The 25934-nt window shown below is 40.7% G+C and overlaps 5 protein-coding genes and 1 long non-coding RNA gene across 11 annotated transcripts; 2 read left to right on the forward strand and 4 right to left on the reverse strand.

Moving 5' to 3' along the window:
* Nucleotides 1–2117: 2117 nt before the first annotated feature.
* On the reverse strand, nucleotides 2118–9266 carry LOC133837141 (F-box and leucine-rich repeat protein 13). The gene is made up of 2 exons (XM_062267812.1): nucleotides 8306–9266; nucleotides 2118–6094 (listed from the first exon to the last, which is right to left on the reverse strand). Exons 1-2 carry the CDS (start codon nucleotides 8387–8389, stop codon nucleotides 4343–4345), a joined length of 1836 nt encoding a protein of 611 aa, XP_062123796.1. The 5' UTR covers nucleotides 8390–9266; the 3' UTR covers nucleotides 2118–4342.
* A 29-nt stretch (nucleotides 9267–9295) lies between these two features.
* Nucleotides 9296–17339, forward strand: LOC133837142 (uncharacterized). 2 transcript variants are annotated; one of them, XR_009893771.1, is made up of 4 exons: nucleotides 9296–9575; nucleotides 9626–9675; nucleotides 9752–10010; nucleotides 17136–17339. It is a non-coding gene; the product is annotated as an uncharacterized LOC133837142 (long non-coding RNA). The 2 variants fall into 2 exon arrangements; XR_009893772.1 differs by lacking the exon at nucleotides 17136–17339 and adding an exon at nucleotides 13831–14159.
* Nucleotides 9808–18121, reverse strand: LOC133837140 (kinesin-like protein KIF19). 2 transcript variants are annotated; one of them, XM_062267810.1, is made up of 6 exons: nucleotides 17400–18121; nucleotides 12367–12526; nucleotides 10898–12305; nucleotides 10509–10657; nucleotides 10107–10450; nucleotides 9808–10021 (listed from the first exon to the last, which is right to left on the reverse strand). In XM_062267810.1, exons 2-6 carry the CDS (start codon nucleotides 12475–12477, stop codon nucleotides 9808–9810), a joined length of 2226 nt encoding a protein of 741 aa, XP_062123794.1. In that variant the 5' UTR covers nucleotides 12478–12526; nucleotides 17400–18121. The 2 variants fall into 2 exon arrangements, with proteins under 2 accessions (XP_062123794.1, XP_062123795.1); XM_062267811.1 differs by lacking the exon at nucleotides 17400–18121 and having other exon boundaries at nucleotides 12367–13225.
* Nucleotides 18122–19883: 1762 nt separating this feature from the next.
* On the reverse strand, nucleotides 19884–22585 carry LOC133837035 (abl interactor 2). 4 transcript variants are annotated; one of them, XM_062267684.1, is made up of 7 exons: nucleotides 22459–22585; nucleotides 21855–22221; nucleotides 20790–21415; nucleotides 20634–20721; nucleotides 20542–20553; nucleotides 20283–20470; nucleotides 19884–20222 (listed from the first exon to the last, which is right to left on the reverse strand). In XM_062267684.1, exons 2-7 carry the CDS (start codon nucleotides 22208–22210, stop codon nucleotides 20059–20061), a joined length of 1434 nt encoding a protein of 477 aa, XP_062123668.1. In that variant the 5' UTR covers nucleotides 22211–22221; nucleotides 22459–22585; the 3' UTR covers nucleotides 19884–20058. The 4 variants fall into 4 exon arrangements, with proteins under 4 accessions (XP_062123668.1, XP_062123667.1, XP_062123670.1 ...); XM_062267683.1 differs by having other exon boundaries at nucleotides 20634–20724; XM_062267686.1 differs by lacking the exon at nucleotides 20542–20553.
* A 98-nt stretch (nucleotides 22586–22683) lies between these two features.
* On the forward strand, nucleotides 22684–24461 carry LOC133835743 (twinfilin). The gene is made up of 5 exons (XM_062265793.1): nucleotides 22684–22835; nucleotides 22912–22942; nucleotides 23004–23081; nucleotides 23160–23935; nucleotides 23990–24461. The coding sequence occupies exons 1-5, from the start codon at nucleotides 22695–22697 to the stop codon at nucleotides 24146–24148; spliced, it is 1185 nt and encodes a 394-aa protein (XP_062121777.1). The 5' UTR covers nucleotides 22684–22694; the 3' UTR covers nucleotides 24149–24461.
* On the reverse strand, nucleotides 24387–25496 carry LOC133835744 (RPII140-upstream gene protein). The gene is made up of 4 exons (XM_062265794.1): nucleotides 25324–25496; nucleotides 25107–25272; nucleotides 24959–25047; nucleotides 24387–24898 (listed from the first exon to the last, which is right to left on the reverse strand). The coding sequence occupies exons 1-4, from the start codon at nucleotides 25494–25496 to the stop codon at nucleotides 24541–24543; spliced, it is 786 nt and encodes a 261-aa protein (XP_062121778.1). The 3' UTR covers nucleotides 24387–24540.
* Nucleotides 25497–25934: the final 438 nt, after the last annotated feature.

Raw genomic sequence — 25934 nt, forward strand, 5'->3', positions numbered from 1 at the left:
TTTAACTAAGTGCAACCGTGCCTCTTTTTTTCTCTTCTTAGTTGCTTAGTTGCCTACTCAGATTTATAAAACGCAACTTGAAATATCTTGAGTGCTCTACAGCTCTCAGGTAGCTGAAGCGACACTTATATTTGTGTGGACACACACTTCGTTCATGCGATGAAATACGTGCTGACATTGTAAGTGAATTGCACTCTAAGCATTTCAAATGCCTTTACAGTACTTAGCTTAAGAAAGCGGTTGCAATCGTGTGCAGCCAGTTTATGGAATGAAATTAACGATAATGAGAACTAAATGAATTAACTTGAGTTAAGGGAACTAGGTAAGTAGCTAAATTATGCATGATAAGTAATAAAATTATAGCACTAATATTCAATTTGATGTGTGTGTTTATAATGCTAAAGAATTGATGGATTTTAAGTTCATGTTAAATAACATAAAAAATATCTTGCTTATCCTTTTCGAATTGCTTTTTGATTCATAAAGTTTCAAAATTCTACAGTTCTTTATAACATATAATGTTTATTTATTAATTAAAATGTTAATTATTATACAAAATAAAATAATAACTAAAAAAAAGGGACTAGCATCTAAGGCCATCGACTAAATATAATGTTTAAAGATCTATGAATGTTATACACAATGATATATTTTTTGCCAATAGGGAAGCGAGCTTCTATAAGAGGCGCATTATGAAGTTGACATCTCGTTGGGAACTCGTCATCGAACAAAACGGCGCATATTTGACTTAAATCGCATTATTATAACCAATTTTATGAACAATTGAAAATTCAATAAAAACACAGCAAGACTTTTGTGACAATCTTATATATAGTATTTGTATTTGTATTTATATTCAAATACTCAATTCAAAAAAAAACAAGTAAGAAAGCTACAGTCGAGTGTACTCGACTGTGAGATTCTACCCATTTTGAATAAAAGCAATATATTTTGCGGTATATTTCTCAAAATATACCAAATATACTACTAAATACTAAAAAAATATACCAAATGGTATATGTGGTATATCGATATAGTACCGCATTCAAAATATACCATAGACGGCACAATATACCAGATTGTCAGACAAAGTAACTAAGACCCCCAGTAAGTAGGCGTTTTTGCCCATACAAAAGAATTTCTTTAATAACTTCGACAATTTTTATCTGATCGCAACCAAATGTTCAGGAATCATAACTACTATAGTAATTATTGTATATACCAAAATTCGTAACTCTAGCTTTAAAATTACGCTTGTTATTCGATTTTTGATTTGCGGGGCGGAAGTGGGCGTGGCAAAAATTTGAAACAAACTTGATCTGCGTGCAAACATAACAAATGCTGTCGAAAAAAAATTATAGCTCTATCTCTTATAGTTTCTGAGATCCAGTGTTTCATACGGACGGACGGACAGACACACAGACACACAGACACACAGACACACAGACGGACAGACGGACATGGCTATATCGTCTCGGCTGTTGACGCTGATCAAGAATATATATACTTTATAGGGTCGGAGATGCCTCCTTCAACCTGTTACATACATTTCCTGCCGGCACAAAGTTATAATACCCTTCTACCCTATGGGTAGCGGGTATAAATACTTTTGGAATAATAGTTTCTAAATTAAACGAAGCTTATGCAAATATGTAAATCAAATACTACCAATCGATTTAAGTTATGTGCTTCCAATGGTAAAGAAGTTATGGATCTTAAGATCTTAACATATAAAAGGTTATATACCATAACTTGCGCACCCTTCACTTATTGTTTTTCAATTCATTAAGTTTTCAAATTTTGCAGTTCTTAATAAGAGATAATGATTAAAGATCTATCAATGTTTAAACGTTAAAGTATTTATATTGAAACAAGTTTTTAGGGATGAAATATAATATGAAATGTATCTTTCGTTCTCAACTACAAATACTACTATTCCATTTGCTTTTATAATGTCAAAGCATATACAGATCTGATATGAAAATACTATCGAATAGTTAAAAAGCTGACCAACTTTTCCACTCTGTAAATTTTGAATAATTGATGCTATGAAATATACAATGAAGTCAATTCCTTCTCAACCGCTTTTAAATAAAATACAACTTTGTTGTGCGACATAAATTTTATTATATTGTATACTATATTATATTAGTTGTATATCATATTAGTTGGTAAAACCATTTGTAGGATTAAGGACAACTTAGAACAGATAAAATCATCCTTTTTAACACATGTAAAAACATATTGCAAAGACTACAATTTGAATATATACGTGTATACATTATTTTTATATATAGAACTTGGTAAAATTAAGTAAATATATATCATTAAACACTGGACACGTATTCAACCAGCTATCCCCGGTAATTGGTATCATTTTATGGATTCATTCTTACCAAAGTTGAAAATATTTGCATTTAATTTTGGTAATGATCAATAATATAATATTAGAGAAATCTCCAACGCTCTACAGTATTAATTAGATACGCTATTACAATACTTAATAATGAATATTTATGTGTGCCTTATATGTAAATACTTTTTGTAATGAGATTATGCAATATAAAAATAAAGAAAATGAGATTCTTATCCTACCAGCCTCCTTCGGAAATCAAATTTGATTCGATTTATAAACCTCTTTCTGTAGATTAAGTTAGATTAATGATTACATTGATTAAACGGTCGCGATTTCCCAATCCGACGCACATTTTATATTGGCATACTTTTTGGCGCAGTTTCAGAGTATTTATGGAATTGAGAATCGACCTTTCATATGTAAATATTATAGCCAAAACTTGGGCAATTACAATACGGAAATGTGTAATATGGCATTGTATATAACTATTTCTAGATTGATTTCTGTTTCTTCTCAGCTTTCATCGACAGATCTTGAGTAAACTCGTATAGACATTGAACACTCAATTAGTTTAGCAATGGCCGGCAATATAGTGATGATATCTGTTATATATCTGAGTATATATATATATGTTATATAATCGTATATTGTATGTGTAAATACTTGTAAGTGTTTCAGAGTAGCTATCAAATGTCTATTTTAAAACGTTTCAAACTCACAATCGAAGTCTTAGTCAAGCTCGTTAAGTTGTCTAGGTTTTCTTTTTTTCTATTTCAGATTCTACGTTAATCACATTAAAAGAGATTATCAATTGTAAATCTATTCGATATTAAGTAAATACTCGTAATGCATAGCTGCTTGGTGTTTTCGTTAAGGAATCTCTGAATAGGTTGCTTGAAATATGTTTAGTTCCATTTTGAATTAGGAGGTAATTGAAGTACATTTCATTTTTTGGCTTGTATTTTGTATTATTGTTTAAGTTGAAAACCTTAAGTCGACTTAACATAGTTACAAATTATAGTTACATTAGGTCTAGAAATAATTTTATGTTTTTTCACCTCGTTTTAACAAGAGTTTCTCTCACATTTTGAACTTTTATAGCAATAAATAAAACATAGTTAACACAAATAATACGCTAGATGTATGGCTACGCTTCGTTAAATTATAAATAGATTCAATCATATTGCACTGCTCCTGTTGCTTCTTCTGCTTCTGCATCTGATCTGGCATCCGTTCTTTCAATATGCACCTTATGCTCCTCTCTGTCCAATATATTTTCCATTTTTCCATATGCTTCTTAGGCTTCTCCTTCATCCGTCCGATATCTTTTCCTTCTTTCTATATGCTGCTCCTCATTTTCTCTTTGTGTCTTCTATCTCACTTTTCCGCTCTTTACATTAATTCATTTCATTCAATTCCTCTGAGTTTGAACCTCCTTATTTTGAGCCTCTGAAAGTCCTCTTTATTTTCAAATATCTATATGCTTCACTTTCTTTTCTTCCTTACTTGCTTCTTTTCCTTACGACTTCATATTCTCCTTCATCTCCTTGCTTCACTTTTCTTACTTCCTTCTTTCCTTACTAATTCATCTTTTACTTCTTTCCCTTCTTTTAACTTCTGTTTTTAATCACTCATCACTCAAATCTATTTTATCAGCTCAACTTCTCAGATTCAACTTCTCATTGACTGCCTCCACATTTGGCGCTTTTCTTCTTGTTTAATTCTTTGCTGCTTTTCTTCTAGCTTCTCTCATTGAATTGCCTTCACCTTCTTGTTTAATTCTTAGCTGCTTTTATCGAGTCGTCTTCAACTTCTCTTCTAGCTTCTCCCATTCATTTCCCTTCTCACTCTTCTCCTATTCCTTCTGCTCCTTGAACACCTTGCCACTCATACCACAACCTCTATAATCTCCGGTTCGTCCTCGTCATCGGTGCCCCAGCCTGCGTGCGGATTGTTGTCGTCTAGTCAGTGGACAAGCCTCTCCTGCTATAGCATCACCTGCTTCAGTTCTGGCAGCTCCTTGGCGAGCATCTTCTGCGCCGCCTCGTGATCCAGGCCATCGATGCTGCACGCCACCAAATCCCGCAGATTGCGTGCCTCCTTGGCAATGTGCTGGAAAGCGCGAAGCGTGAGCAACGAACAATTGCTTATGTTGAGACTACGTAGACGCTTCAGATTGCTAACAACCAGATGCACAGCTTCATCATCCAACAGCGAGCAACTGGCCAATGAAATCATTTGCAGTGCAGGACAATTGACGCTGACTGCAGCAATTCCCTTCGTCTCCAAGCGATTGCAATAATCTAGAGTGAGGCTGAGCATCTCGGGCATTTGCAGAGCCTTCTTCAGCATGCGATCCGTGATGTTGCGACAACCGCGAATGCTCAACTTCCGCAAGCCACGAAGTCTACTAATCGGATACGGTTGCTTGCCAAACCCAATGAAGCCATTATCCGTAATCTTGACGCAGTAATCAATTCGCAGCACACGCAGCAGCGTCTGATGTTGGAAGATGGTGGCCAGAGTTTGATCGGTGGTTGCCTGTCGACAGTTGTCCAAGCTAAGTTTGCGCAGATTTGGCAAACGCTTGAGCATGGTGCACATGGAAGCCTCGTCGATAAAACACACATCCTCCAGATACAATTCCTGCAGCGTATAATTCGTTTGCGACGTCAATCCTTCCACCAATCCTCTTCCAGTCAGAGCACGACAATAAGCCATGGTCAACGATTGCAGGCAGCCGCTGAGTTGCCTCAAAGCTTGAACGCAACGCACGTCGAGCTGCACGCAGAACATGAGATCGAGGGAACGTAAAGTATTGTGCCATTTGCTGGCCACACGCAACAGCATTTCGTTGGTCAGCGAGAGCATTCCAGTGAGATCGAGTTGCTGCAACTGCGCCGTCTCCGGTATGGAGTCGAGTATATCATCAAGCAGCACCAGGTGACAATTGCCCGATAGCTTCAGCGTGCGCAGTCGATTCATCTGCTCAAAGGCCAAACACCAATCGGTTGTATCGATGCCCGGCGAACAGCTGAAGAAGATGTCAACGCACTCCAAGGTGGCCGCATGATCGTACAGCACTTGCAGCAAAGCACTCTCGTTATTCCGTCGATACTCGAACTGAAGATGGCGAAGTCGGACTTTGTTCTCCATGCGACGCAGCTGCATCAGCATCAGCAGCTTGAGCGAAGAGTCGAGACTAACGCCATCGCACTCGAAGCCATTCAGATGCAAGAACTGCTTCATGTTGATGCCATCGATACTGACACTCGTGTCCTCCAAGAAACTCGTTGTGGCAATGCGAAGTATCTTCAGGTTGGGCAACTTTCCATCCATGTTGCGAAAGACAGGTGAATGTCGCACCTGCATATCCTTCACCTCTGGACCCACCATGCGAAGGAATTGCTCTAGTTCCTTGCTCTGCGTCAAGTTGCGCAACTCGAGATACTCGAAGCTCAGATAGGAAATTCCGCGCTCCACATGCGATTTCATTTCCTTCAGATTCTCCTTGGTCACAATCACTTTCGCTTTGTTGAGAAAGTAACGACGATTGACCAAATCGCGACAGCGCCACGAAACCAAACGCAACTGCTGCAGATCCAAGTAGGATAAGTAAGACATGATCTCGATCCACAGATCATTCGGCAACTGTTCGATGTGTGTGCCAGTCACTTCGGCTTCTCCTTCGCCCGCAGCTGCAGCTGTCGACGCCATCTCAAGCTCCCCTTTTGAAGCCTGCGATTAAAAAAAACTATTTAGTTGAGGTGGCAGGGAACTTAAATGATGTGATAACAAACTATTTACGATCCCTGAGATCTCTTGGGGGAGAGAAATTGAAGGTGGGACATGAGCTAGTGCTTTACTAACTCATTCAAAACTGCAAGGTTGATTTCAAGGAAAGGGTAGTTTAAGGCAATTTAACAGATCACTGTTTGTCAGCTTCTCATGCAGTAAATCTGGGTATAAGAAATGAAACGAGTCGGGAGTTAAGGAAACACTGGAGCATCTCCTCTGTGTATGTCCAGCGATATCCCGACTCAGGCTGAAATACCTTGAATGGCTGTGTATATAGAATATTCGTAACGTTTCACAGCTATATTGTGGAACTTCTGAGATAAAGCCAACATATACCGGTACAGCTTCGGACCTTTTCTGGCCCCTTCTAAGGGCAGCCGGTTCTACCTAAACCTAAACCTAGTCTTTTTCAATCATATAAACAGCTGAAACACTTATAATTTGCCCTTTTGCCATTAAAAATTAAATCGTATTAAGACAAGTTATTGATTAGGTGTCAACCGAGCTGCAATGATTGCATTTCAAATCAACTGCACTTGTCGTTTTTTAGACACACATTTAGACAGTTTCCCTCTGTCTCTTGCTCCCTTCCCTAGACAGCCGCCCTCAAACATATGTATTTATGTGTGTGCGGTCTAAAATTAGACACCGAGACACAGCTGCCACAGTTCAGGGAATTCGGTTGCCAGGCAGCAGCATTAATAGAGTCCGGAATTTCCTGCAACTACCACGCAATACGAAGTGAGTGCTCTAAAATGCAATTTAACCCACGCAACTCCCACTCGAGTGGGTGCACTTAGTAATTCATCCTGCCAGACGTGTTAGAGAGCTGCCCACATAAAACCCACTTAACAATTAAGCCATAGGGGAGCTCTTCAAACAGAATTAGAATATGTAAGTATGTAGAGTCGTACTTATTTACAGAAAACTTTTCATGGAAGGAACTCTTTATGTGAAGTGTAATTGAAAAAATTATATTATTCGTTATTCAAAAACAGTTTTACTTCATGGAAGGAAAAACTCTTTATGAGAAGTGTAATTAACAAAAATTATATTCTTCGTTATTCAAAAATAGTTTTACTTTGTAGACGTCTGCTTATGAAATTTCATAAAAAATGTGAAAAATAAGCACCTGTCTTTTAAAATCAGGGAAATACTCAATACAGAATAGTTGTTATTAAAGTAAAACACTCAATATTAAAGTGTTGCTAAATGAAAGAAGTCATCTATTAAAATCAGAAAGGAAACTCTAATGCAGAATTCTTCTTAATGAAGTTTAATACACTTGATGTAAGTTTGATAAAGAATTTTCATTTGAATATTGCGAAATGCACTATTAAAAGCTAAACTAACACATAAAACTCTTCAATAAAGTTTAAGAATATTTATAAAAATTTGAATAGAAAATACTAAAATAAGTTTCATAGAAGAAATTAAAGTTTGCCTTTATAATTAAATAAAAATTAATAATGTGAAATACTAAATCTATAAGTGAAATATATATAATATCTTCAATAGAGTTGAATACACTTTAACAGAAAATCAGCTTTAGTTTTTATAACTTTGCTATTCAAATTTAATAAAATTCGAAATTCGGGAAAATACCGAAAATATTAGCTTAGGGTTTCCTTCAGTATCAAATATTGTAAACTAATAGTAATGTTGTCTCAGATTGTTCTTAAATTATATAATTGTATTTATTATTCTTCAAATTGATCGAAGGGGCAAAGGATTCCAGCCACCTCAGGAGGTTCAGTTAAAGAAAATGTTATCAGATAGCTATAGCAGTATTAGCAGATATCATTCGTCCCACGCAAACACTATTCGTTAATGACCAATTAATGTTAGGGTGTTTTCAACCACTGAGCACCGCAAAAGGGTTAAATGTCAGGCGGCTGCCGCTGTTACCCCAAATACAGGTGATAAAAAGCTGCAGCACTTGGGCAGCAATGCAAACGACGGCGACGCTCACGCAGACGCCGAGTGAGGTTTTGTTTACTACTCTGCACTCTTACACGTAGAACACATATTCATGCACTTTGACCCGCACAACACCCACACTGATGCAATAGTAGATGAGAGATGAGAGCTAGCTCGTTCACATGTAGTTGTTGATTGCCATCAGACCGTGTCAATGAGATTTTCACTTACCTGGGACTCGATGCTCCTGTCAAAGAATACGATTCTGCCCCGGTCGATCCGTACAATTCCGTTTGTCGTTAAATTATTTCCCATGCAGACAATCAAACGCGTCTCATTTGTCGATTAATGCATGAATTTCGTTTATCTAATTTGCAGCACCCTCAAAATGCGCACTTTTCATCCGCTTTTCCGCACAATTTCCTCCGATTTATTGCGCGTTATTAACTCGCTCTCGATATCGTTTCTTGAATTTCACAAATATTTATTTGGTTTTCATTTATGATTTAATTCTAATTCGACAGCAACCTGCTCGCAGCTCGAGTTTCAATTTCCAAATAACAATGACAACGGCCACGCACAGGGCACCAGACAGCAGACAACACACAGCACACAGCTAACACAGCTGTGTATCTAATAATGAAAATCAAACTGTCAGATACATTTGTGCAACTCCGCAGATAAATGCTTCCCTAGCAACGCATGCTCTCTTCTCTCTCTGTCACTCATGCGTTTCTTACGCTCTCGAAACGCGCGCTCTCTCGCCCGTTGCGCTCTCTCCCTCGCCCTATCCCGCTCTCGCTCGTACACACACAATACGCGCTCTCTCGCTTTGTTTATGTTTTGTTGTTGGCTTGACCCACTTCCCAAATTCTGTTGCCGGCAGTGACCTTAGCGTTGTTGTTGCTGCGTTGCGTAGGAAGTGCTCACGGTGCGAACCTTTTGCAGCCCTCGTTCAATGCGTAAAGGGCTGGCAAACATCAAATACAACTACTGCGTAAATGCGTTTGTGAGTGTGTATGTTCGCATTCGTTTTGATGTGGCAATGAATTCGATTATGTTACGCACAATTAGTTGAGTAAAAGCTGTCTTATCTTTGTTGCTATTGCCGAAATACGCCATAAATTGTTAAGATATTGCTTCTCATTTGAAATTACAAAGTAAACAGTGTAATTCAACTATGATTACACATTCGTCAATTGTAATTGACTGAATATGTATGTATATTTGTTTGTATCACAGTCACTTTGTTTGTTGGTATATTTATTTCCATTCAGCTGAATTAATTATTTCACAAATGTTTGCTTATTGATGGCGCATTTTCGTTAGACTGCTCTGCAAGTAACGGTTAATGTGCTAGAGGTGGTTGAAAATCGATTGATCATATCGATAACATACAATCAAGTTGCAGAGGGTTGCCAGATTGTTCGAATCAGCAGTTGCGTTGCTAACATTAAAGGCATGCCGCTAATCTTTTGAATTTGATTGCCTGAAATTTGAAGTAAACCAAAACAATCGAACTTTGTAATAAAACACATTTCAATTTCGCAGTTCCGTTCAGCCATGCATTTATTAAAGATATGTACTCGAAATGTAGATATGTAAGTGTAATCATAATTATTATTAATGAGCATTTGTCTAATTGTGCCGCCCCTCTACTTATGTACGTACTCCTAGCCTAATCTTTTACAAACTATACCTGAGCAACTCGAGCAGAGTTGGCGCTGCCGCCTCTAAGGATGCGTCTGTTTGCCCAGACGCAGCGAGGGGCGCCGCAAGCCGGTGGCAGCCACTGCCGTGGACAGACGTGGCAGTCGCGCATTGACTGGCGGACCCATTAGGCGATCTGGTCCCTCGGCAATCACATGCTCGGCATGACCCTCGATGGCTGGCAAAGGCGAGGCTGGCGACCATTCCGAGCTGGAGCTGGAACCAGGTGAGTCCGAACTGCAAAATTTTGTGTGTGTGTGTGGAGAGTTGAGGTTGATAAGCTGTCTTGGGATATGCAGGGAATTCGGGGTAGCTAACCTACCCGGCTGTGTAGATGGGCGGCAGCTTCTTGTCGTAGTTGCTGGTGCTGGGAGTGACAACCCCAGCGTGTATCTCCTGCTGATAGAGACCGTAGAGTTCACGCAGCTCATCCGGCAGCTCCACGTTGCCCTCTTCGATGAGGCGTCGTTGTGAGCTGATAATGTCCTCGCATAAGCGACGCTGTCTTTCCGCCCTCAGCAACTGTAGATCGCGACGTCGCAGCTCTGCTTGGCGCGCCAATCTTTCCGCCTGCAGCGAGACTTTGTCCGCTTCCAGCTCGTGCACGCGGCAGAGCAGGGCGAGCAGCTCACGCTCCTCATCACTAGTAATGCGTTCCGGAAGCTCCTGTAAAGAGGAAAGAATGTTTAGAATGCTCTTGGTAGTATGGGAATCTGAATCCTACATCTTCTAGCTTAACACCCTTTTGGCGGCACAGCTCCAGCTCGTGCTCGGTGTTCTCGCGTATCTCCTTGTAGCGTCGAGTCTCCTTCTCAATGGCCGCTAGCTCGCCCCAGGCGTTCTTTAGAGCCACAGAACCTTCCGACTCTAGATCTGCAAGGAATTCATAGTGTTTTTATTGAAGATTCAGTTAGGTTCAGAACTTTAATGTACTTGAACCGGATCAATACTCTTGGAATGTTCAAAATAGTTTCGACCTCGTGAGGCTTACCAAGGTTTAACCAAGATCTTGGACTCAGTGACTCTTAAAGCTCTTTTCTTGACCGAACCTTAACTTAGGCTTGAACCGGTTTTCATTCTCGACATCCTAACCTCACAGGTCAGTGTACTTACCATCATCTCCTGGAGCATCGTATAGCTTGCCAATGCGTCCCTGCCAATGCGAGATGATCATGTGCTGTCGCTCCGCATCCAGTTCCAAGCCTAGGAGATGACTCTCTGCTTCCAGTAACTTTCTGCGTAGCTTCATCTGCTGCTTAAAGGTCAAGACAATCTGTTCCCGCAAATAACGCAGCTCTGTCTTGCGCTGCTCATTCAACTCCTCACTAGGAGGCTGTTGCGTAGTCTGCGCTGCTGCTGCTGCGGCGGCAGCTGCTCCGCTGCGAGGACGTTCTGTGAGCATCTTGGTGCGCAATCGCGTCACTTCGTCGCGCAGCTCGGAGACCAGACTCTGATAGTGCTTGGTGGGAAAGTTCTTAAACTCATCGATGTAAACAGAACTCTGCAGCTTGGTCGTGATGCTGTTGGCACGATCCGCATAGACCAGGGTGTTCTTGGTCTCATCGCGATGCTTGCTTTCCGGTGCAACGTGGGCAATCATTACCGTCTTACAGCGACCACTAAGAGCTTCCTTAAGCAGCCTAGTCAACTTTGAATCTCGATAGTTGACATAGCGAGCTCCTCCGGACAAGGCATTGATGCAATTGCCTAGTGCCAAAAGACTTCGATTGATGTGCGCACCTTCCTGCAAACGCTTGCCGCGATTCTTAGTCTTCTTGGCGCGTTCTGAGCCAGCCAGATCGGTGAGGAAGAGTCTGCCCTGCTTGGTGCCCAGCGGTGTGCGCATTTGAACCGTGATGCTGAGCAGCGCATGACTGCGCGAAGATGTTTGATTGGCGGCTGTGGGTTCCATGGTGCGCGCCTTGTTGCCCTTAAGCAGCAGACTGACGACCTCCTTGCGACTGGACGTTGTGATCTCAGAGAGTCCTGCCACAGTGATGCGCTGTCCACGATGATCCTCGCGCAGCTCCAACGGACCACCAGGATTGAGAAGATCCCTGATGAGTTCGTTGTAGATCTCCAAGTAGGAGATGGACACTTTGCAAGCACTCTCCGGTCCAGCTGCCTCAATATAGCCAAAGATATCCTCGATGGCACGGACCATCAGACCGATGTCCTGACTATTCACATCGGGTTCGTGTCCCGGAGCTGTGGCAATGCCGCGATCCGCTGTCGAGGGTTTCTTGCGAGGCACAGGACCCAGCATGGTGTGCGTCTTACCGGAACCAGTTGCTCCGTAAGCAAACACCGCAGCATTGTAGCCATTGAGCACATCCCGGACAAGTGGAGCTGTTGTTGTGCGGTAAACTTGTTCCTGGGTGTCGTTCTCCTTGAAGACATGATCGTAGGAGTATTTGCGTGGCCGACTCTTGCCACCATCATCGTAGAGGAGGGAACCACCCGAGATGACCTCGATGCAGCGTTCAGTGGCCTCTAGGCTGGGACGCACACGCACTGCCACCTATAAATAAAGTAAATCCTTGAACAGATATTCTTGTAATGTGTTTAGTTTCCCGCCTTACCACTAAACGCTCCTCCTGGGCGGGTTGGGCGGTGGCTAGTTGGCGTCCTTGCGAGGATGTGCTGCCACCGCTGCTGCCTGACCAGCTGCTGGCCCCGGCGCTAGCTGCCATCGCTCTCTGTTCGCTCTGTGGTCAGTTGTCCACGTGCCTCGCTGATAACCTACGACGACGACGACGACAACAACAAATGATTACAAATGGTGTCAATTTGTTGTCAACAATCGTAAAAATGTCATTAACTCGGGCGTCCCGCCTTCGTCACCCTTTTTGGTCTGGGTGGGTCACAATGGAAAACCCCGTCTTAATGGATTGTAAACTTTGAGCGCCAAGGTCTACGCTGGCATTAACATGACTTGGCTAATCGATGTTGTTGGCCACTAATGCGATGTCGAAGTCCTGTGGGTCCTTTGTTTACGAGCTGCCTGCCCCCAAAGAGTTGGCGTGTGCCATAACTCAAGCCGTGAACTTGAACACTCCATCGACTACGACGTGGCTTACTGCGTGTCTTGGCATGCAAATCAATGAGAACTGTGAGAAACTCTGACTCCAGAGTTCGATGCCAGGTCAAAGAACAACTCATGACTAACCTAATCCAAGCAGGAACTGAGTCAACTGCCAAACTCAAGCGAAGACCTTGAAAAGCGAGTCTTTAAATGAATGGGTTTTGCAACCCTATCTTAATCTGCTTGTACTACGAGCAAAGCGGCTTTGCTCACCACTTCCGCTTTGCACTTTCACTTCCTCTGCAATTTGTATAGCATACTTTTTTGGGCAGCAAAGCGTTGATTATTTTTCGGAGCGTGCTTTACACTAATTTAGGTGCAATTGTTAGGGAAATGAAGTCTGGAATTAACTTTTAAGACGTCCACATAATTTGTCGGTATTCTGGGTCTATTATTGTATACTAAATTTGATGGTAAGAAGTTGTACAACATGAAATAATAATACTTGATGTTGACATTGTTTAAATTGTCAAATGCTAAAGCACTGTAAAATGTATCTTAAAAATTACAAAAGCCTTATAGAGCATATCTATAAATTCCATAAAATAGTTGAAGTTTTTAATAAAGATTTACGAGAAGAGATTAAATTCATAACTCAAGATGTATAGCATTTGTGTTTAGATAAACTTATATATTTTGAAGTAATTTAAATTTGACAGTTAGAAAAGTACTACGAAAAGTATTTTGGAAATTATGATTGAGTTCTCAGAAATCTTTTTAATGAACTTCCTAAAATAAATGTTAAATTAAAAAGTTCTTTTGATTTATTCTCGCTTACTAAATTTCATTAAAATTGAAGATTGAAAATTATATTCAGATTACAGCTTAATATATACAAGTATATTCTTCTAATATTCTTCAGCTTTCTCAGAGAAATTTCTTTTTGAAATCTTTAAATTTATAAATCGAAATCAATCAAATTTAATCCAGTTCATTTATATTCATTTTAATTGCTTTTCAGATATTTGCATGTGACACGTTGTTCTGCAGTTGACAATGAGCGTTGCCTTTTTTAAATTAAATTCATTATCTTTCAATATCGTGGAACCCAGCACAGCTGCTGACCTTAGTGTCAGTCAGTCCGTCAATCGGTCAGTCGAGCAGTCAGCACTTTACACCTGAACACAACCAACCCACAATTTCGCTTTCTGTAATTAGTTAATTTCCTTAAAAGCGCATCAATTATAAAGCGTGAGGGCGGCATAAGTGAGTGAGCTTGTTGTGCCAACAAGCGACAGTAAAAGCGATGAATAATTTATTTTGTTTTAGCCTCGATATCATAAATATGTCAAACGCATACGTGACAGAAATTACAACAAGGCGAAAAACACACATACGACTAGTTGTACTTCAAATTACAGGCCTTCAGTGTCAATGGAACTAATCGTGGAGCAGGCCTCCAAAGTGTTTTAGCTTTGTTCCGAGAGTACAGTCAACAGGGGCATTCCCCTATTATTCGATAGACACACTCACAGTAGGCGGCTTTAACAAATTTGATATTAAAATCGATTGGCGACGAGCTGAGCGCCTAAAATGCGGCAACACTTTTTCCAACCTTTTGTCGTCTCGCCGGCTTTTTTCTATCCACATTTTGTTTGTTTTCTCTACTACAATACTCGACTAGTGTATTTGTTTTGTCCTGCATTCCAGCACTTCCCTTTGCCCTCTCCCCCCTCTGTGACTTATTGAATTTGTGTAAATTGCCCACAGACACGACACGAGTTCGTTGGAGTCCAGCCAAATGTCCAGCGCTCTCTGTGTGTCTTTTGCTTTGGCTCGTTGTTAATGCTTCAATACTGTGGAATGCCGCACTTTGATTTGCTTTCACTGCACCCTCCCCGCTGCTCCCCCTCCACTAGATTCCACCCCCTCGATAGTCGCGATGAGGCAGCCACAGATTATGTGGTTAGGGTTTTACTTTATGGTTTATGGTTTCGTAGTTGGTGGGCTAATTAGTAGCCTTCTAAGTAATGGTGTGTTGGGGCGTTGTTGCTCTGCTCCCAATGAGCTTTGGCCACAATGATAATAAAGCCACATTTTTCATTTTCCCATTTTCATTAGGGGCCACGCCTCCTTTTACGAGACACGTGTTGACAAATACTATCTGAGCATTCAGTTTACATTTGCATGAGCTTTGTGTCGATTTGTCGCACAAAAACAAATGGAATTGAGTAAACAACATTTATTTATAGAAAAACTAATCTAGCAGATTTGTTTTCGGACCTAACTCTTGGCTTAAAAGGCACCTTAAATTGCGTATTTATTAATAGTAGACTCAAGGCCAGAGTTTCTTTTGGATAAAAGGTTGAATGCCCCTCGATTAAATATTTTGCCTGTTTGGAAGCCATTAAACCGAAAGCTAAGAAACTTCAACGTCTACAAAACTATGTGTATTTATGATCAATCTGATTATTGCGCTCGACAAATCTGTTGGCAAGTAAAAGCGAATGTTGCCAATGAATATTGAATATTTGATTGAATTAAATCCAATTATCTGATATTACACTGAAAGCTAAGTAATAGAAGCGGCTTATCGCTTAATGCATCTGTGGCTAAAAATAGATTTCAATTCCATTAATCGAGTAAATAAAGTTGAGTTTTAACTTTGAATTAAAATTGTAGTTTCCCTCTGGCAAACTATTAAAATTAATAATGCATAAAGTTCAAAGGTATCTATGAAGTAGATGATGATCATTCGAGTCGAGTCGTTAAATCCTCCAGCTCTGCATAATAATTATATCCTGCCGCAAAGTGAGCTTGACTCGTGATTGATGGTCAACGCCAGTTGCGCTGAACAGTTAATTACTCGAAAGGGAAGTCGGCAACTTCGTCTGCGAGCTATTTATGGAAAACACATCAAATGAAATGAGTTGGCGTACGCATACTTATTGCACAGAGTGTGTGTTTGTGATCCTTATAAAGAGGAATTTCCACATCGAACTGACGTCACTTTTTGTGCTGTTTTGCAACCTTCAAAGTTGGTGTTGATGTTTGGCAGCAATTAGCGAATGGCCGCAATTAAAAACTCCGGAAAACTAAACAAAAGAGCTGTGTGTGTGTGTGAGTGTGCGTGTGTGTATGCGTGTGAGCTGCAATCTCAAGAACTTGGCCCGCACTTTAAGTGTGCCAACTTCTCCGCATTGTTTACATTAGCTACCAAAGTTTTCGCATATTTCGCACATTTCACAACAAAATGGCGTCGCTGGCACCAATCTTAACACGAAATCAAAACGATTTGGTGTGAATTCAATTTTTTATACCCTCTAATAAAACAAGTATTTATATTTTAAAGAATATACTTTTAGAAGTTGAGAGCAATTTATGAATCGGGTTTAATTATATTATGACTATTCAAAGTAAGCCCCGAATTTAATATAAAATTGTATCTCTCATGTCTATCTTTAAATACAACACTTGGCCAAAGCTTTGCTTTGTTTTTGGCATATTTTCTTTGTATTAAATATTTTATTTATCTCTTATTAATTTCCTATATTTCATATTCTAAAGAGGTGTTACTAATAAAACTATATTATTGATTATTGCTTATATTAAATAAATTTATACGTCTATCAGCTTTCAATAAAAAATTAACTTCATACTGTACACAGAGAGAACAAAATGTAGATTGAAAAATAGATGGCAAATCTTAATTTATGATTTTTTACATTGTAAAAACAACAATCTTGAGAAAAGATTTTTAGGCTGAAATAAATCTTAAATCAAGATTAATGATGAGTAATGCCTTCGATTTGTATAAGATATAGGCAAATATCTTTCGAATGTAGCTTTCAAAGGATCTATTAGATTATGAGAAAGTTAGTTATTTAATTAATAGTTGATTTTAAATGGACATTTACTATGATGAACTGACTATATTTTCTGTCTAACATGTTGTTTAATCTTTGAAGTATCATAGAAAGTATTAAAATTATTCAATAATTTTCCTAGAGCTGTGGAACTGCATTGTCGTTAATCTCTGACTAAAAAAGTTGATCATTAATGAGTTGAAGAATGTTTAAGAGTCATTTATCTTACTCTTGTTATTTATGTACTCTTGTTTTAAGTGAGGTTCTGTCTAGCATTTTTCTTATACTTGGTGAGTTAAAAAGTTGCATTATAAGTATACAAATCTTAGTTTTTTATTCTAAAATCTCCTTTATATAATATGTAGTTAGTTTCTCATCAACTTTGAACTCACTCGTCTAGCCGCAGTTACCCTTTGCAATATATATGCAATAGAGGGTATAATAATGTAATATTTTACAGTGAAGCACAAAGTAAATCCAATGCGGACCCGAGATGAGCGCCACGATAAGCCTACCAAGTAGGTCAATTATATGCGGAACCCACAAAGAACTGAACCCGTCGTCAACAGCGCTCAGCACAGTTAATACTCATAAATAGTACTCGTAAATACACCAAACACGGAAAATGTGGCCCAAAACTTATCATCGATTACTTAATATATATATAAAAAGAGCATAACTTTTGGCCATTTTTTTGTGATAAGTAAAGTTTTGTTGTCAGCACCTCTGCAAAATTCCTCACTTCGGATTGGAATTCGATTCGATTTGGTTTCAGTACTCGACGCGAAATACTTTCGAAAGGATACAAGAGAGTAGGGAAAAGGGAAAAAACAAAACAGTTTGACTCGCGATGCCGGCGAGAACCGTTCGCGTGGACTGACAGAACAAAACTGAAAGGCCGCATTGGACATTCTGGTCAGAAGCGAGGCACAAACGAAATTATAGGCACAACCAACGAGGGACTGAGAGTTGGTGGTCTAAATGGGTGGCCAACTAGTGTTGTGGCTCAATCAATTTCTTAGTTCTGTGTTTTTTGTTGTTGTTGTGTTCTGCCCCCCTTTGCATTCCGAATTGTTGAAATGCTAATGCGCCATTTTGCATACATTTCTTTGGTGTTGGCCAGTTTGAGCCAAGTTCTTTGTGGTAGTAGTGTGTTAGTACAGTTCTTGGCCAACAATGCGAGGATATCAATAAGAGGCAACTTTACCATTTGCCACTAGGGCCACTTGAATATTCAAATTGCTTTATGTCTATTAGTTGGCCATCTAATGTCTTGTTAAATACTATACAAGTTCTACAACATTTAGTTTACTTGAATGAATGTGCCGACATCAAACTCGTTCAGTCGCCCCTCGCCAGACATGTTAACACTTTTTTTTTATGCAAATCATTTTGCCATGACACAGTGGGTAAGAAAATTGTTTGATAATACATGTTGCCAACTACCAACAGAGAAAAAACAAGAAAGCTACAGTCGAGTGTTTTCGACTGTGAGATACCCGGTACCCATTTTGAATAAAAGTAGACAGCTTTGCTTTTAATCAAAATCGGGATTATAAGCTGAACTAAAATATATTAAAAGCTGTATTTGGTATATTGACGTATACTGTTCTCTAAGGTATATTTGAAATGTTGTCCTATTTGATACCATATACCAAATGTAATACTATTTAAAATATACCATAGAGTACAAAATATACCAATTGTCAGGTAAAGTAACTCCTAATAAGTAGTAGTTTTTCCGTATATAAAAGTATTTCTTAAATACCTCCTACAATTTTTATCTGATCAGTGCCAAATTTTAAGGATTCATAACGACTATAATCATTATTGTATGTATCAAAAATTTAGTTTCAAAATAATGCTTGCTATTCGATTTTGATTGATTTGCCGGAGTGGAAGTGGGCGTGGCAAAATTTGAAACAAACTTGATCTGCGCACAAACATAACAAGTTCTGTCGAAAAAGAATGATATATCTAAAACTCATATAGTCTCTGAGATGTAGGTGTTCATACGGGCGGACAGACAGACAGACGGATATGACAGATCAAGAATTTTATATACTTCTGCCTGCTACATTTCCAACCGCCACAAACTTATAATATCCTTCCACCTTGTGGGTACCAGGTATAGAAACTGCCACACATATCAGCACGAAAGCATTAATTTCCTTATGCCGAGTCCTTGCCACATGCAACATGCAGCGGGAAGGGTTCAACATCGAGGGGGGATTCAACTTTAAGCCGTGTCGCGACATTGAATTGCAATATGCTTATTTTATGAGTTCACAATTCAATTTTTTGTTGATGATTGATTGATAGATTTGGGCGCAAGTCCGTTGAGTGTTGTTGGCATTTGTAAATATTTCATTTTCCTTGTGGGGCACCCACTTGAGGCATGCGTCACTCACATCATCATCATCATCATCATCATCATCGTCAAACATCACTGTTGTGCTGTGCATGCCAAGGACTTGGATTTGCATTCACGACTCGACGCGCGACGTGTCAAAATTTAAATAAAAGATTCGACGTCCGGCGGCGTTAGAACACGAAAAGGTCACTCGATGGCCAAATAACATGGTCTTGGGACTCCTTGCGGGAATTCGTAATTCGTAATTGAAATTGCAAATTTTTTATTAGCTATGTAGACCATATAATGCATTTTTCTTGTGTGTGTATAAATATGTATATACGTTATTGTTGTAATATATATATTTAATAAATTTGATTTGTTGTTTTTGTGGTAATTTCATTTTAACTAAATATTTAGTATGCATATTGTTAAGAGTGTAATTATTTATTATAAAAAAACACAATACCAACTGGCCAATACTTAAGGCTAACTCAAATTCGTATAACCTACGACATGGCGAGGAGCGGGGCGGGGCGAGAGAGGGTGAAGGTTGGTAGCGGGGGAGGCAAGCGCAGTATAAACAAAACTGGCAAATATTTAAACACGTCTTCTTTGGAGCGTGGGAGAGCGAGCGAGGAAAGAGGGGGGGACCGAATTCGTCTATGTCAGCTTACGATGTAGGTCATAATTCTAGGTTCTCTTTACTTTTGTTTTTTGGGCTATTTCAGCTATTAGGTTTACGAGTTATTTAGTTTAGATGTATATAGGTAGAAAATCGCAAAGTGCTCAAATATAAATGCATCGATTGATCAGTCAGTCAATCATTTGCTGGAGTGTGTGTTTAGGACCATGTGTTGTTTTTTGATTCAACTATATATATATGCTATTTTTTTTTTTATATATGGAATACTTTCTCGAGCGTGGCTGTGGCTTTTAGTTTATCAATATGCTCAAATTGCGTTGTTTGCTTTTGCTGTTGCTTTTCATCGTCGTCGTCGTCTTATTGTTTAATATTTATTCCATTTGCTTAGACGCAGGGCTCCACATAGTTGCCGGGGAAAAGCCCAGTGACGCCATCCATGACGCCCTCCCACCAGCCATCGTCGTTCTTCTTGAGCACATAGAGCACCGAGCTCTCCTGGAAGCTCAGCTCATCGTCCTTATCGGCATAGTAGTCATAAATGGCCACCACTAAAATGGTAAATGAATTATTCAAGTATTTCTATTTCAAAACGTATTTGTTTAACTTGCCCTTTTCGATGTAGTTCTTGGGCACCCAGCCAGGCAAGTTCTGATCCTCGGGCACAATGGGCGCCAGCTGCGGTCCAGTTGAGGTTCGAGGACGTCCAAAGTCCTGGTGCTCATCCTCTGGCGGCGGCGGTGGTGGCAGCGGTGGCGATTGCGAACCAGGACGTGCAAAGTTCAAGCTGAAATGATTTCTAAAGAAGGTTTGGAATTAGATTACAGAAAAATTAAGTTATAAGCAATATTTCAAGCACAAGCAATTTACCTATTGGGATTCCTGAGTGCAAGCATAATAGGAATATAGATTTGGTCAGTTATATACAAAATGGGGAGTTTAGGGATCGTGATTCGACTTACCTGTTGATGTTGCGTCCCAGCGTGTGCATGCCAATGTGACTCTGCTCCGTCATCTCGTGCTGCGACACTGTCAGCGGCGAGGGAGGCGCTGCTAAAAATCACAATTCATTATTAGTTTTAATAGCTCAATCTTTTTTGCGAATGCCTGTAACTCACGTGGCATGCTGCTCCTGTCGTCGTAAGTTGTGGGCGGCGGCGGTGGCAGCGATTGCATCATTCCAGCCGACGGCAGATTCACATGCGTCGCAATCTGCTGACTCGGTGGCATCGGCAACGCACTATAACCGGCTGCACGCTCATTGCCCGCTGCTCCGCCACCAGTTGTCGTGGTTGTGGTGGTCGATGAAGCCGTCGACATGCGCTTGGGATGCCCAATGGGATAGTTGGGCGCATAGTGCGAAGGCACTTGCGGTGGATTAACCACCGGTGGCGTGCGATACTCCCGCGAACTCTTGCCCAGTGTGCCCGTATTGCTGACCGATTTGCCCAGTGTGCCCGTGTTGCCGGCACGCGACATTTGCGGCGGCGTTGGCGGCTTCGTGGTGGGAGGCGGACCCACCGATGACGGCACCAGCGATTGCACTGAACCGTGACTCGAGCCACGATGCTTTTGACGCACATGTTGATTGGATTGAGCCGAGTTGATGCCATGTCCGATCTCGTCCAGTATGGAATAGTCGATGGGTTTGCGCACATACTTGATGGGCTTCTCGGGATTGATGGGCGCCACAATCTTGAACTGACGCGAGCTCACCTTGTTGGCAGTCAGCACGCCAATCTCCCTGGAAAAGAAGACATGATGTGGGAGATTAGTTTTTGTCCTAACAATCGATCGTATTAAATGGTACTCTTATGACTAAGAATGTTACTCTTCAGCTAAGAATATGTCCAGTTCAATTGTTTAAAACTTTAATAACTTGATATATCGTATACACTTTTTACATTATAATCAGGAATATGTTTGATAATAAAAACTGGAGGAAAGACATTCTATGGTTTGTGTCTTGTCTTAAACTTAACGAAGAAATCTATATTAAGATCTGGGTGCTTTTTAAATTGAATTCATAATGTTAATAAGGAATCGAATTCATTATTACAGATAAATAATAATTATTTATAGTCTTATCTCTCTTTGAACTGCGTCTTTGTTGTAGTTAGTAAGTCATATGAAAGATATACCACGTAAAGAATAATTTGTTTCTTTCTCTATAGGACACTCACCGCCTGGCCACCTTCTCCTTGTGTATGTGCACCGTCTGCGCAATGTGGTTCATCTGGGATTCCATCTCGCTGAGCTGCTGCGCCTGCAGATCCAACAGCTGCATGTAGCTATAGGCGAGAGTATTGATCTGATACGCTACGCTGGCCAAGGATTGCGTCGTGTAGTTCTTGGTCGCCTCGAGGGCCGCCTTCTTGTTGTCCGCCCGATAATAGGTGTCCTCGCAGTAGTCCGCGACACGCTCCAAGTTCGTATAGCTATCGCGCAGACTTTGGCGGCCATCGGGAATTTCGGTGCGTATCAATGATGCTAGTTCGTCCATGATTTTGTCACTGGCCATTGGGGCTTCGGTTAACATGGGTAAAGATGCTGGAAGCCATCAAACAAAAAAAAAATACATATATATATGATTTCACTGCTTTCCAAAACGGAAGTAAACATTCACTGCGATTGTGTGTGTGTGTGTTTTTGTTGTAGGGCGGAGTCAAGCGCTGCTGGCAGCGACGCTGACGTCGGCAGCGCTGCGTGCTGATTAGCAATTAGAGCGTTCAAAAAGAGCTTCAGCTTTGCTCGCAACTATGCGAACATGCTGTAACGTGCACTCACTTGATTTACTATCCGCTTGCACTTGAAATAGTTATTAATAATGGTTTGCGTCGCGTTAAATGCTATAAAAATGCAATTGCTGTTTTACATTGTACAGACGTAGTGAAAAGAACGCAGCACAGTGTTGCAACAAACAAATAAAAAGCAAGTCGTGGTGCTGGTTTTTGAGCAGCTTCACTACTTACACACATGCATTTTTAATTAAACATCGAAAACATCGATTGACGCACACATCGATGTTTATGCACCTCTACTACGAGTTGGTCACATTGCCGAGCAACAACGCTGCCACATTGCACAGCGTTTGCCTGCAAAACGTAAACAATGCTACGAGCGCTGCCAATGTGCTAAAAATAGAAAGCTGTGGCAGCACCGCTGTGAGTAATACACTTTTTTGTTCGCCGATTAAGAAGAGATTTTTTAGTATAAAGCGTTAAATTTCTTTTTGTTTAGTTAACTATGTCGCATCAAACGGGCATCAAGGGTAAGCTAAGCTAAGCGGATTACAAAACGTAATAATAGCATTACACTCTCTTGCTACACAGCCAACGAGCAATTGGCGAAAGTATTCGGCAAGGCCAAAAATGGAAAAATACGTGTGATAAAAGTATCAATTGAAAATGGTGAGTGAAAGACCTACACATACATACACACACGCACGCACATATATTAAGTATACTCATTACTTCCGGTGAGCACAGAACAGTTAAGCTGCAGCGCTACAGCTGATGTGAAAAAGGATTGGGAACGCGATTATGACAAATTACTGGGACCGCTCTTCGAGGAGAATGTGCCATGTTATCTGCTCTATCGCCTGGACACCAAGATTCCCCTGGGACACGGATGGCTGCTCATTAGCTGGACACCGGACACGGCGAGCATACGCCAGAAGATGGTCTATGCCTCGACTAAGGCAACTCTGAAGACGGAATTCGGCACCGCGTACATCACAGAGGAGTTGCATGCCACCACTATGGAGGAGACGACACTGGAGGGTTATAAGAAGCATAAACGTGAATTTGCGGCGCCTGCGCCGTTGACCACACGCGAGGAGGAGATTCAGGAGCTGCGCAAGACCGAAGTGCGCACCGACATCTCCACGGATACGCGTCACCAGACGCTGGGAGGCGTCTCTTGCCCCTTGAGTGATGCAACGCGTGCGGCAGTTGAGGATTTGCTGCGTGGAAACTACGATTACTTGCAGTTTCGCATTAGCTTGGAGGAGGAGCGCATACATGTATCAAATGCAGCCAAGGTGCCGCTGAGTGAGCTGCCCAAACAGGTGCCCGAGGATCATGCACGCTATCATCTCTTCTTGTTCAAGCACACGCACGAGGGCGATTATCTGGAGTCGTTTGTGTTCATCTATTCAATGCCTGGGTACGCATGCTCGGTCCGAGAGCGCATGATGTACTCCAGCTGCAAGGCTCCGTTCCTCGATCAGCTGGCAGCACTTGGAGTGGATGTCACGAAGAAGGTAAGTAGAGAAAGCTTAAAAAGATGTCTTTATGAAATAGATTGCCTTTTGCAGTTGGAAATCGACAGCGGCAACGAACTCACCGAGGAGTTTCTGCAGGACGAGCTGCATCCCAAGAAGATATTGCATCGTCCAGCATTTGCCAAGCCAAAAGGTCCGCCAAATCGTGGCGCAAAACGCTTGACGCGTCCCACCAACGATGACGAAGTCTAAAGTCTGAGCAACCCAACGATGAGTGAAACTTCTAAATTTTAACTACTATTCATTTACAAAAAGCAAAAGCATTTAATTTATTATACGCAAAATCTAGTGCTCCATTTTCATGTCCTACTTTTCTATATCCTTCTTGTATCCTTTAGTTGCACTAAGCAGAACAACTGATGAAACGAAAGCATAGCAAGCAAGCAGCCAACTTGGGGCTTCCTCAATATTGTACTCAAATTGTCTATAATTACTTTCCGCATGGACATTATTGCAATTTATTATTTAATTAAAAATCAACTAAATTTACAGTTTTTAAACTTAAGCAGCGTCTCGAACTTATTTCACTGTTTTTCAACGTTCAACATAGAATTCAAATAGGGATTGAGTTTAGATGTTTGTGTTTACTTCACGGGATCCAAGCTGATCTTGTCGCCTACTCGAGTGTCATGAGCTGTGAACAGTTCTGGTGCATCCTTCTGTGCCTGATTCCTGAAAGCTTGATTAATCGTCTCATCGCGTTGCACACGCCATTTGTATTGCCAGTAACGCACTTCCTCCATCGAGGTGCCGGATGCCTTCATCAGCAGCAGCGAAGCAACGCCTGCTACGCCACCCATGAAGCCTCCAATGATGCCGCCAGCTGCCATGCCACGCAGTCCCAAGTTGAGCTTATAGATAGCTCCGGTGAGGGAGCCAGCTGCCAGGTATTCATAGATGCTTGATTTGCCGCGATAAACTGAGATGCAGGTAATGATGCCACTGTGGAGGAATTAAAATAGTTAGCAGCAGACTTAACTTGGTGATTCTTGGAGCACTTACACATAGGAAGTTGTGAAGAGTCCCACACGCCAGCCCCACTTGAAGCCACCTTTGGCAAAGTTGACTGTGAACTGATCCTGCAGCTTTTTCTGTGAGGAGAAAGTATGGGTTAGCTAGAAAGCAATGTGTATAAGAAGTTTATGCTTACCTTGGCATCCAGATGTGACTTAAAAGCCGTTGCCTGATTGTTCTCCATGAAGTTCATGTAGCTAACGCGGGATTGTGTAATACCACCATAGCAAGCTCCAACAAGGAAGCCTAGAAAGCCCGCTTGGTATATGGAGTTCAGCTCTGGGGATATGGTGCCGAATTCACTGCAGAAAAGAGTCGGTTAATCCTTCTTTTATTCAGAATGAGTAACTTACTCAATGGTGAAGATGTGCTTCAAACGCTCCATGCCCGATCCTTCGGGCTGTTTGCCTTGGAGAAAGGCTTTGTATGTTGGCGTTTCCTTACCGATAACGTCATTTTCACTATGGTCAATAGCCGGTATAATGCCGGCTAATAAAAACCGTCGACCGTTCGGAAAGAATTTCATTGTTGAATAACAAACACTACCAAAAAAGAAGAGCAAAACATGCAGCAAGCAAACAGCTGTTTGGATGCCGCTTTCGATACTAAACTGCTGACAATTATCTGTTATCGGTTATTGGCTAATTTGAATAATTTGTATTATAATATAGGATTGATAATGCGTAAAAATTTAAGTGAAATTCTTACAAAAAAAAGCAAAATAACTGAAGCGTAGTCAAGTGCACTCAAAACTCGTTCAAGCTTCATAGTGTCTTGTTCATGGTGGCCAGCAGACCTTGAAATTATTCAATTAATTATTCGCATTGCATTATTTTGTACACCATTGCATTGGATTGCATTGTAATCGCTCTCATGCAAAAACTGCTGTAGGTAATTTCTGGTTTATTTACATTTTTATCAATTTGTTTGTTGCCGGCCGAATCTGCTATCGATATCAATAATA

This window comes from Drosophila sulfurigaster, chromosome 2R (genome assembly GCF_023558435.1).
Source record: "Drosophila sulfurigaster albostrigata strain 15112-1811.04 chromosome 2R, ASM2355843v2, whole genome shotgun sequence".
NCBI lineage: Eukaryota > Metazoa > Arthropoda > Insecta > Diptera > Drosophilidae > Drosophila > Drosophila sulfurigaster.

Bases quoted from the DNA above. Each gene is read 5' to 3' on its own strand.
- LOC133837141 (XM_062267812.1), bottom strand. From the start codon at position 8,389: ATGGGAAATAATTTAACGACAAACGGAATTGTACGGATCGACCGGGGC. The intron at 6,095-8,305 runs GTAAGTGAAAAT...TTTTAATCGCAG, and splicing joins ACAGGAGCATCGAGTCCCAG to GCTTCAAAAGGGGAGCTTGA.
- LOC133837140 (XM_062267810.1), bottom strand. From the start codon at position 12,477: ATGGCAGCTAGCGCCGGGGCCAGCAGCTGGTCAGGCAGCAGCGGTGGC. The intron at 12,306-12,366 runs GTAAGGCGGGAA...CTTTATTTATAG, and splicing joins CCCAGGAGGAGCGTTTAGTG to GTGGCAGTGCGTGTGCGTCC. The intron at 10,658-10,897 runs GTAAGTACACTG...AATTCCTTGCAG, and splicing joins CGATGCTCCAGGAGATGATG to ATCTAGAGTCGGAAGGTTCT.
- LOC133837035 (XM_062267683.1), bottom strand. From the start codon at position 22,210: ATGTTAACCGAAGCCCCAATGGCCAGTGACAAAATCATGGACGAACTA. The intron at 21,416-21,854 runs GTGAGTGTCCTA...CTTCTTTTCCAG, and splicing joins AAGGAGAAGGTGGCCAGGCG to GGAGATTGGCGTGCTGACTG. The intron at 20,223-20,282 runs GCAAGTTAAACA...TTACCATTTTAG, and splicing joins CAAGAACTACATCGAAAAGG to TGGTGGCCATTTATGACTAC.
- LOC133835743 (XM_062265793.1), top strand. From the start codon at position 22,695: ATGTTTATGCACCTCTACTACGAGTTGGTCACATTGCCGAGCAACAAC. The intron at 23,082-23,159 runs GTGAGTGAAAGA...CGGTGAGCACAG, and splicing joins AAAAGTATCAATTGAAAATG to AACAGTTAAGCTGCAGCGCT. The intron at 23,936-23,989 runs GTAAGTAGAGAA...TGCCTTTTGCAG, and splicing joins GAGTGGATGTCACGAAGAAG to TTGGAAATCGACAGCGGCAA.
- LOC133835744 (XM_062265794.1), bottom strand. From the start codon at position 25,496: ATGAAATTCTTTCCGAACGGTCGACGGTTTTTATTAGCCGGCATTATA. The intron at 25,273-25,323 runs GTAAGTTACTCA...TCTTTTCTGCAG, and splicing joins AAGCACATCTTCACCATTGA to TGAATTCGGCACCATATCCC. The intron at 25,048-25,106 runs GTAAGCATAAAC...TTCTCCTCACAG, and splicing joins AGTCACATCTGGATGCCAAG to AAAAAGCTGCAGGATCAGTT.